Genomic DNA, 11,453 nt, shown 5'->3' with positions numbered 1-11,453 from the left:
TACAGCCCTCCAGTTCAACATATACCGAACCGAATGTTCGTACTTTCGGGTAAAGAGAAATCAGAAGCACATGCTGAACTGGAGCGGCTTTACGCAAAAGGTGTAATTGAAAAATCTCAACACGAACCATTAGAATTCGTGTCCAATATATTTACCAAAAACGAAAAAGATGGTGGTTGTCGCATCATCATAGATCTGACCAAATTGAATACTTTTGTACAATACATTCATTTTAAAATGGAAACCTTTGTTACTGCTAAACAATTGATTTCCCAAGGTTACTTCATGGCCAGCATCGATTTAAAAGATGCTTACTATTCAGTGCATATACGAGGTGACCACAGATGTTTCTTAAAATTCAACTGGATGGGAAAGCGTGGCAATACAGAGCACTACCAAATGGATTAACATCAGCCCCCTAGGCTGTTCACAAAAATTTTGAAACCAGCCCTAGCATTTCCACGGAAACAAGGACACATGGTCATGGCATATCTAGATGACATACTCATTGTGGGCAAAAATTTGGAATTGTCCAAACAAACTGTAACAGCCACAAAACAGTTATTTGAAAAACTGGGGTTTATTATCCATCCAGTTAAATCTAAATTAACGCCTTCCACTACAATGGACTATTTGGGATTTACCATTGACTCAGTTCACATGTTGGTGACATTACCAAAGGGAAAGGCGACAGAATTAATAGAGGCTTGCAATAACCTCATTGACATCAGTAAACCATCCATCAGGTTGGTAGCTAAAGTAATTGGCAAAATGGTGGCTGCCTTTCCAGCCACACAATTTGGACCCCTACATTGCCAAAATTTACAAAGGGCAAAAATACAAGCTCTCAAAGCTAATGCTGGTCATTTTGACAGACCGATGAAGCTACCAATCAAAGCCATAATGGAACTAAATTGGTGGATAGATAACATTTGGCATTCCTACAATCCAATCATTATCAGCAACCCTTCTATGGTGCTACAAACTGATGCTAGTGCACTTGGTTGGGGTGCCACCAATTCCATCTCCAGCTGTGGAGGTAGATGGACTGCTCAGGAAGCATCATTATTACTCACACTGGGCATAAACTACCTGGAAATGTTGGGTGCATTTTATGGCCTAAAATCATATTGTACTGGGTCACACCACCAGCATGTTAGATTACAGATTGATAATACCACCGTGGTAGCATATTTCAACCACATGGGTGGAAACAAATCGACATCATGTGACAATCTGGCTAATACAATCTGGCAATGGTGTACTCAGAGAGATATTTGGATATCAGCAACTTACCTACCAGGTAAACTAAATTTAGTGGCAGACACCAGGTCACGCAAATTTAATGAAAACACCGAATGGATGTTGAACAAAAAAGTATTTGCTGATATTACAGCACGATATGGAACACCAGATATCGATCTATTCACATCCAGGCTTAATCCCCAATTATCAAATTATGTCTCGTGGGAACCAGACCCCAGGGCAGCGGCGACAGATGCATTTTCGCTGCATTGGGGGAAATTGTTTATATATGCATTCCCTCCTTTCTGCCTCATCAGTCAGGTATGAAGGAAAATACATCAGGACTCTGCGTCTGGTATTTTGATAGTACCCGATTGGCCTACTCAACCATGGTTCCCAGTGATACTGAACATAGTTTTAGAACCATGTATCACCATCCCAAATAGACCAGACGTTGGTACATCCCGTAACAAGGGATAACCACCCATGCCATAAATATTTAAATTTATTAATTTGTAGAGTTTAAAAATACCACTACTACAGCTGGGACTGACGGACCGAACAGTGAACATGATCTCGGCGGCCCAAAGACAGTCAACCCAAAAACAATATCTGGTCTATATCAGGAAATGGGAGATGTATTGCCACAATAACAACATCACCTACAGAGAGATGAACATCCCGTCTGTTCTGGAATACCTGGCAGGCCTCCATTATGATGAGGGGCTCAGTTACAGTGCCATCAACTGCGCCAGAAGTGCCCTATCAACGTATCTATGGCAAGGAACAGAGTGTCACTCTGTTGGGACTCACCCACTGGTAACAAAACTTATGAGGGGAATTTTTAATACTAATCCCCCAAGAACCAGGTACTCCCAAATATGGGATGTAAGTATTGTCCTGAAGATGCTCAGGAATTGGTCTCCAGCAACAGCTCTGTCCCTACACAGACTGACATTAAAAACAGTCATGCTAATGGCATTGGTCACGGCACAGAGGGTACAGTCCTTACATAAACTAAGACTGGACAACATGACTTCTACACCAGAAAATATTACATTTCATATTTATGAATTAGTAAAACAGAACAGACAGGGATCAGCAGGCCTCAAAATAGAATTTAGATACTACCCAACAGATGATCGTCTCTGCATAGGCAGACATTTGTCATTATATATGGAGAAAACAAAAAACATCAGAGGCAATGAGAAGGCACTTTTAATCAGCCATAAACAACCACATAAAAGAGTGACGGTCCAGACCATTTCAAGATGGCTGAAACAGGTTCTAACTCAGGCTGGGGTGGATACTAATGTTTTAAAATCTCATTCCACCAGGGCTGCAGCAACATCGGCAGCAATGCAGTTGGATGTACCAATGGACCAAATCCTCAAGGCAGCAGGATGGTCAGGAGAAAAAGCATTTCAATTGTTTTACCATAAACCAGTCATGAAACCTGGAACGTTTGCAGAAACAATTTTAAGTTCTGTAAATTAATTTAAGCCATAAAAATGGGGTTTATAATTTGTGTTAATGAATTTCATGAATTTTAATATCGGATCATGTCTAAATTATGTTAACACAATTCCTCCTACAGTAAATAAGGCAGATGTGAGGCATGGACTCGTTTCCAGGGTATGAAATCACAGAGCTTTGAAATCTTCACGTAGTCACTCACGTGACTCCGAAGTAAAATAGTAAGATTAAATGAGAACTTACCAGTTCGAAGTTTGATCATTATTTTATGAGGAGTACGTTGAGGGAATACGTGCCCTCCGCTCCCACCCATGATCATAAACTCAACTGGTATCTCTTCTCTAATCTTACTATGTTTAGTCATTACAGTTATCTGTGATTTCACACCGCTGCTTTGAAGAATGACACGCATGCGTCCTAGCGGGATTCTTCACGTATTCCCTCAACGTTACTCCTCATAAAATAATGATCAAACTTCAAACTGGTAAATTCTCCTTTAATCTTACTATTAATCTCACAATAAGGGAAAAGGGGAAGTACAATGGAGGTCCTTGTACATCAGTCTATGAAAGTAAGCATGCAGGTACAGCAGGCAGTGAAGAAAGCGAATGGCATGTTGGCCTTGATAGCAAGAGGAATCGAATATAGGAGCAAAGAGGTCCTTCTGCAGTTGTACAGAGCCCTAGTGAGACCACACCTGGAGTATTGTGCGCAGTTTTGGTCCCCTAATTTGAGGAAGGACATTCTTGCTATTGAGGGAGTGCAGCGTAGGTTTACCAGGTTAATTCCCGGGATGGCGGGACTGTCAGATGCTGAGAGAATGGAGTAGCTGGGCTTGTACATTCTGGAGTTTAGAAGGATGAGAGGATATCTTATTGAAACATATAAGATTGTTAAGGGCTTGGACACGCTAGAGGCAGGAAACATGTAATAGGGGGAATAGACAAAGTGCTGGAGTAACTCAGAGGGTCATCTCTGGAGAGAAGGAATAGGTGACGTTTCGGGTCGGAACCCTTCTTCAGGCTGATAGAGGTGGGGGGGGGGGGGGGGGGCAAGGGAGTTGAGGCAAGAATAGGCCAGAACAAAGCATGGCTAGCAACCAATGACCTCAGGAAGGAAGGGTGGAGCCCACAATGGCCAATTGTTGGCTGTGTGGGAGACACGGAGGGTTTGTAGGTATGTTACAAAACCTACCTGAAACGTCATTGGGAATCTGCCCTCAGCCATGTCCGCGTTTTGCCGCTGTTTGGAGGGGGCGGGTTTAAAACGCGATTTTTACTAGGCTGTACTAATCGCAGATGTTCAGCCTAGTAAATCATTAACGAAAAATCGCTGCAAGACCCGGTCGCAAAAGGTATTATTAGTTTTATAGGCCTCGATAATATAGTTATAATAGTTTTTAAATTACTCTCTCATTCCGCAACCTCTCGCAGCCCCAGGGTTTTATAAAGCAAACAATTAAAGGTATGTACCTTATTTTTACATTAAATGGGGCATGTATATAACCCTGTATATCAAGTTATCTATAGCGAGTAGTTCATTTTGGGCTTTTTATATTCCGCAGTATTTTTCTCGGCATTTGAGGGCACTAATCCAGCGCGATGCGAACGTTCTAAACCAGCGCGTTCACAGGAACCCACTAGAAAGCCGATTTAAATGGGCATTTATTTACAGAAATTGAACACTAAATTTCTTCCATTTGGCCTATAAATTAATGTAAATTAGATATAAAAATCATGTTATATTGTGAATTATTTGTGAATAATCTTTGGACACTTAGGCTATTTAAAAATGTTAATCTTTTCTTAAGAAATGGGCTTTTGACTATCCAAGATCACAGCTTTTTTGTAATGTCCATTGAAAATCAATAGGGAACAAGATGCTAATTTCCGAGTATGAAAATGGCCATAACTTTTTTAATACGAGATATGAAAGTGAATTTGGTGTCAAATTAAACTTATTGTTATGCTTTATCTGATGGGATAAATTGCAGACTTGATTTTTAAAATCTCAAAATTTTGTAACATTGCTAGGGTTTGCGGGAGGAAGGCGATGATGTCCGGCTCCGGGCCACGTACCTTGGCGGAGGGGGAGTTCTTCATGATGGCCGTCAGGACTCTGATGGCGTGTACGGTGATGGAGCCAGTCTCCTTCTCGAATACCTGTGACAGTGTGAAATAATTACACTCATGCCCATGCCACCAGGAGTCGGGCAGTAGGGAAACAAGACAAAGTATCACACAGTCACACCCACAGAGAAACAGAGACAATAGGTGCAGGAGTAGGCCATTCGGCCCCTCGAGCCAGCACTGCCATTCAATGTGATCATGGCTGATGATTCCAAAATCAAGGCTGATTGTTCCTGCTTTCTCCCCATATCCCTTGATTCGGATAGCCCTGAGAGCTACTGTATATCTAAAGGGACTGTCCCACTTAGGCGATTTTTTTAAACCCCTGTCCCACGGTACGAGTTCATTCCAAGAGCTCTCCCGAGTTTGCCCTGATTCGAACTCGGAGATTTACGGTAATGGCCACTCGTCGGTACTCGGGGCTCTCGTGGACATTCTTCAACGTGTTAAAAAATCTTCACGAGTCTTCCCGTGCTTACCTGCCATTAGCGAGTCTTCCCGAGTACCTGCCGTTAACGTTATGGGCCGCTAAGAGACGTCCCCGAGCTCCGACGTACCCGCTACGTTCATTCTCCGTGCTTACCACGAGTTTGATTTTTTTTTTAAACTCAGGAGAGCTCTTGGAATGAACTCGTACCGTGGGACGTAGGGCCATAAGGCGACTGCCGCAAAACTTTCAACATGTTGAAAAATTTTCGGTGACGATGGCGACGTTTTATCTGTCGTAGGTTGTCGCCAGGTGTCGTAGGCGAATTCCATTAAAAACAGCAGTCGCCTAAAGAGTTGTCTAAGTGGGACAAGCCCTTAACTCTCTCTTGAATGCATCTAGTGAATCGGTCTCCACTGCCTTCTGAGGCAGAGAATTCCACAGATTCACAACTCAGCCAACATCAGCAACACATTTATGTGGAATCAAGACACATGAACATCATAATCCTAATAATCACCATTGTAATTTAGCAACAGATGAGGTTTCACATACAGTCATACCAAGAAAGCACCAAGACGCACACCTACAAATAAATTTGACACAAACATCCACCACAGCGGCTCCTCCACATTCCCCACTGACATGGAAGGCGATAAAGTCTTATCTTATCACACACACACAACATAGACACCAAATGCTGGAGTAACTCAACGGGACATCAGAAGGGTCTTCTTCAGAACGTCGCCCATTCCTTCTCTCCAGAGATGCTGCCTGACCCACTGAGTTACCTAAACTGAAGGGGTGGGAGATTGCAACCTTCACATGGCCCGCCCTGTTTCGAACGAATGCAATCATCCCGGCGTGCACAATCAAATGAGATCAAATAGAACAAGTTGGCCTACAACTTTAGGCTGTGCACGCCATAAACAAGAAGAAAAAGACCTAAACTGAACTTAGTTCTGCAACTGTGGCCTGACAAAATGTCTTGTACAACTGTAACGTCATGTCCCAACTTGTATACGGAGTACCCTGACGGATGAAGGCCAATGCCTCACCACCCTGTCATACAATTGATCTGGACTCATTTTGGGTGAAACTATTCTGCACTCCCTCCTAAGCATGTGATACGAGACCCAAGGCTCCACATCATACTCTGTATGAGGCCGACTTTAAGACAATAGACAACGGACAATAGGTGCAGCAGTAGGCCATTCGGCCCTTCGAGCCAGCACCACCATTCAATGTGATCATGGCTGATCATCCCCAATCAGTACCCCGTTCCTGCCTTCTCCCCATATCCCCTGACTCTGCTGTCTTTAAGAACCCCATCTTGCTCTCTCTTGAAAGCATCCAGAGAAACGGCCTCCACCGCCCTCTGAGGCAGAGAATTCCACAGACTCACAACTCTCTGTGAGAAAAAGTGTTTCCTCGTCTCCGTTCTAAATGGCTTACTCCTTATTCTTAAACTGTGGCCCCTGGTTCTGGACTCCCCCAACATCGGGAACATGTTTCCTACCTCTAGCGTGTCCAAACCCTTAATAATCTTATATGTTTCAATAATCCAAACCCTAATAATCTTATATGTTTCAATAAGATCCCCTCTCATCCTTCTAAACTTCAGAGTGTACAAGCCCAGCTGCTCCATTCTCTCAGCATATGACAACCCCGCCATCCCGGGAATTAACCTTGTAAACCTATGCTGCACTCCCTCAATAGCAAGAATGTCCTTCCTCAAATTAGGGGACCAAAACTGCACATAATACTCCAGGTGTGGTCTCACTAGGGCCCTAGACTTCAGACTTTAGAGATGCAGCGGGGAAATAAGCCCCTCGGCTCACCAAATCCACTCCGACCAGCGATCATCCCGCACACTAACACTATCCTACACACACTAGGGACAATTTACAACTTCACCAAAGCCAATGAACCTACAAACCTGCGCGTCTTTGGAGTGTAGGAAGAGACCGGAGCACCCGGAGAAAACCCACGCTGTCATCTTAACCCGACTCATTAAAGTTGCCCGTGTCTTTGAAGCATTCTGCTCTTACACACAACATGTCTACAGGCTTTGGCACATTGGCCTTCATCAGTCGGAGTATTGTGTGCAGACGTTGGGAGGTCATGTAACAGTTGTACAAGACCCAATCTGACCTTTCTGTCCTGGGCCTCCTCCATTGTCAGAGTGAGGCCCAGCGCAAATTGGAGGAACAGCACCTCGTATTTCGCTTGGGCAGCTTGGGCAGTGGTCTGAACATTGACTTCTCTAACTTCAGATAGCCCTCTCTCTCTCCATCCCCTCCCCCTTCCCAGTTCTCCCACCAGTCTTACTGTCTCCGACTACATTCTATCTCTGTCCCCTGACATCAGTCTGAAGAAGGGTCTCGATCCGAAACGTCGCCTATTCCTTCTCTCCAGAGATGCTGCCTGTCCCGCTGAGTTACTCTGGCGTTCTGTGTCTATCTTCGGTGTAAAGCAGCATCTGCAGTTGCTTCCCACACAGGTATGCAAGCAAGTGAGAAATAGAAGCAGCAATTCCAGGTGGTATCAGCAAGCAGCAGGTCTCGTTAGATTTAATTCACTGGGTCTTTGCTTCTGGAATCATTGTGTTTTTAAGGATTTTTCTGCAGTACGGGCCCACCGTCGATTTTCCGGCACCTTTTGGTTCTGGGACCTCTCTGGGTTATCCGTCTTGCCGGCCCAACAGAGGTCGCGGCCACCGAGAGGCCGGGATACCGGCCGGCCAAGATGGGAACGGATCTGCCTGCTCCGGCCGGGCAGGAGTTCCAGAGCCCCGGCCACAGGGGGCAGATTCCACCCGCCGATCGGCCGCGGAGGTCCCGATGAGGTCGAGATCGCCCGCCTCACCCGGCCTAGGGGACACAGTTTCGGGGGGAATTATGGAGGGGGGGGGGGGGGGGTTGCAAGTGGAGGTGATTTTCCACGCCTGCATCGTACTGACACCACACCCTGGCCCTTCTTTCCCCATCGGTTCAGTGGCAGCGACTGTACCTTGCTGAGATTGATTTCAGTCAGCAACTGGGTGGCAAGATCTGGGCCCCCCATTCCGTCATCCTGAGATGCACTGCCGACATAGAGCTGTCAGAGAGAGGGGGGAGAGGGGGGTGAAGGAAGGAAGGAGAGGGGGAGAGGGGAGGGGGAGAGAGGGAGGGGGAGAAAGAGGGAGAGGGGGAGAGGAGGGGGGGAAGGAAGGAGAGAGGAGGGGAGAGAGGGGGTAGGAGGGGGGGATGAGGGGAGAGGGGGGGGGGGGAGGGGAGGGGGGGAGAGGGGAGGGGGGGAGAGAGGGGAAGGGGAGAGAGAGGGAGGGAGATGAGGGGAGAGGGGAGAGAGGAGGGGGGAGAGGGGAGAGGGGAGGGGGGGAGAGGGGAGAGGGGGAGAGGGGGGAAGGAGGGGAGGAGGGAGAGGAGGGGGAGAGAGGGAGGGGGGGGGGAGGAGGGGGGAGGGGGGAGAGGAGAGGGGGGGGAGAAGGAGAGGGGAGAGGAGGAGGGGAGAGAAGGGAGAGGGGAGGGGAGAGGGGAGAGGGAAGGAGAGGGGGGAGAGGGGGGAGGGGGAGGAGGAGAGGGGAGAGAGGAGGGGGGAGAGAGGTGGGGGTGAGGGAGAGGGGAGAGAGGAGGGGGGGGAGGGGAGATAGGAGAGGGAGGGGGGTGAGGAGAGAGGGAGGGGGAGAGGGAGAGGGGAGGGGAGAGGGGGAGGGGAGAGGGGAGAGAGGGGAGGGAGGGGGAGGGGAGAGGGGAAGGGGGAGAGGGGGGGGAGGAGGGAGAGGGAGGGGAGAGAGGGGAGGGGGGAGGGGGGGAGGGGGGAGAGAGGAGGGGGGGAGGGAGAGGGGGGGGGGAGAGAGGAGGGGGGGGGTGGCGGAGAGGAGGGGAGAGAGAGGAGGGGGAGAGAGGGGGGGGGGGAGAGAGGGAGGGGGAGAGAGAGGAGGGGGAGAGAGGAGAGGGGGGGGGGAAGGAGAGAGGGAGAGAGGAGAGGGAGAGAGGGAGGGGGGGGAGAGAGGGGGGGAGAGAGGAGAGGAAGAAGAGAGGGGAGAAAGGGAGAGGGGAGAGGAGGAGAAAGGGGGGGGAGAGAGAGGGGGGAAGGGGAGGAGGGGGAGAGAGGAGGGGGGGGGAGAGGGGGGGGGGGGGGGGAGAGAGAGGGGGGGAGAGGGAGAGTGAGAGGGGGAGAGAGAGAGGGAGGGGGGGGGAGGGGGGGAGAGAGGAGGGGGAGAGATGGAGAGGTGGGAAGGAGGGGGGGAGAGAGGAGAGGGGGGAGAGGGAGGGGGAGAGGGGGGGTGAAGGAGAGAGAGGGAGAGAGGGAGGGGGGGGGAGAGGGAGGGGGGGGGAGAGAGGGGGGTGTGAAATAAGAAGAGGGGGAGAGAGGAGGGGGGAGAGATGGGGGGGGGGAGAGAGGGAGGGGGGAGAGGGGGGGGGTGAAATAAGAGGAGGAGAGGAGGGAGGGGGGGGGAGAGAAGTAGGGGGGGAGGGGGGGGGAAGGAAGGAGAGGGGAGAGAGGAGGGGGAGAGATGGGGGGGTGAAATAAGGAGAGGGGAGAGAGAGGGAGGGGGATAGGTAGAGGAGGGAGGGGGGGAGGATGAGGGGGAGAGAGGGGAAGGAGGAGGGGGGGAGAGAGGGGGGGAGAGAGATGAGAGGGAAGGGGAGGGGGGGAGGGCAAGGGGGGGAGAGGTTGAGTGGGGTTTTACAGGAAGGGATGAGATAGCGACAAGAGAAAAACAAAATGCATAAAATACATGACATCTGAACTGACACAAAGCTCACAAAACAGGACAACGCCACATAAATTCATTCTTTTACCTCATCGCTCAGGTCAAACAAGTAAAGTGTTATCGGTTTGGTTCATGGGTCGAGAGACACAGCGTGGGGAAAAAAGGCCCTTCGGCCCACCGGGTCCGCGCCGACCAGCGATCACCCGTTCACCCCAGGGCGACGTTATCCCACTTTCTCACCCTCTCCCGACACACTCGGGGCAGTTGGCAGAGGGTTCATTAACCTACAAACCCGCGCCTGGGAGGAAACCGGAGCACCCGGAGGAAACCCACGCGGTCCTGGGGAGAACGTGCAAACTCCACACACAAGACCGCACCCGAGGTCGGGATCGAACCGGGATCTCTGGCGCTGTGAGGCAAGCAAGGTTTATAACATCTGACTTACTTTTTGAAGTTTTGTCTTTTGATAACGAAAATAGCTTTGACCTACTTTCTTTGAAGAATGCACAGAGGGTGACCCTTGTTGACGAACTGGGGACACACACACACACACACACACACACACACACACACACACACACACACACACACACACACACACACACACACACACACACCACACACACACACACACACACACACACACACACACACACACACACACACACACACACACACACACACACTCACACTGACACAAGCACAATCTACTGGACCAGATCAATTCACACACAGACGCAAAGTGCTGGAGTAACTCAGCGGCTCAGGCAGGATCTCTGGAGAAGAGGAAGGGTTACCAACTATCGGTAGGGTTGCCAACTGTCCCGTGTTAGCCGGGACATCCCGTATATATATTGGGCTAAATTGGTTTGTCCCTTATGGGACTGCCCTTGTCCTGTATTTGACCGCTACTCTCGGGTCGAGGGGACTGTCATGCCTCGCCTCACCCGTCCCGACGTAGTGCAGCCCGTGGAGTGCAGCAGCAGCAGCAGCAGCGCCTCGCCCGTGGCCCCGTCGGTCGGTCGGCAGCCCGGCCTAGCTGTCCGACCTTCAGACCTTCGCTTACCGCCGACACCACTTCTTCTCACGGCTGATCATCGGTTCATGAGTTGGACGGGGCGCCGGACTGGACTTTGGCCCGGGGACAAAACTCCTCAGCTGGCCCGCCGGCTGGGCTTTGTGTGCAGTCCAGCACCCGGGGCCAACTCACCATTCACCCAGACACGGCCCAGTCGCTCAACGAATTGCCGTCGGGAATTGCCGCTGTCAAAAGGTCCCTTATTTTGTTGCGTGCTAACCAGTCAGCGGAAAGGGTTTGGAGGGGTATGGACCAACGCGGGCAGGTGGGACTAGTGTAGCTGGGACATGTTGGCTGTGTGGGCAAGTTGGGCCGAAACCTGAAAGCACGCACCACTAGACTCAGGAACAGCTTCTTCCCCTCTGTTATCAGGCTTCT

At 49.7% G+C, this 11,453-nt stretch overlaps 1 protein-coding gene across 1 annotated transcript in view; it reads right to left on the bottom strand.

Annotated features, from left to right (window-relative positions):
- The window catches only part of LOC129695167 (neurobeachin-like protein 2), a 116,292-nt gene that overhangs the window by 11,198 nt on the left and 93,641 nt on the right, over positions 1–11,453 (bottom strand). Inside the window, exons 10-11 of the mRNA XM_055631942.1 lie at positions 8,290–8,376; positions 4,800–4,883 (exon numbers count right to left, since the gene is read on the bottom strand). Of these exons, the coding sequence (XP_055487917.1) occupies positions 4,800–4,883; positions 8,290–8,376 (171 nt within the window). The remainder of the gene's footprint in view (positions 1–4,799; positions 4,884–8,289; positions 8,377–11,453) is intronic.

The sequence above is a fragment of the Leucoraja erinacea genome, unplaced genomic scaffold (genome assembly GCF_028641065.1).
Source record: "Leucoraja erinacea ecotype New England unplaced genomic scaffold, Leri_hhj_1 Leri_96S, whole genome shotgun sequence".
Lineage (NCBI taxonomy): Eukaryota > Metazoa > Chordata > Chondrichthyes > Rajiformes > Rajidae > Leucoraja > Leucoraja erinaceus.
The sequence above is the reverse complement of the archived record's forward strand: the minus strand, read 5'-3'. Positions and strand labels throughout refer to the sequence as shown.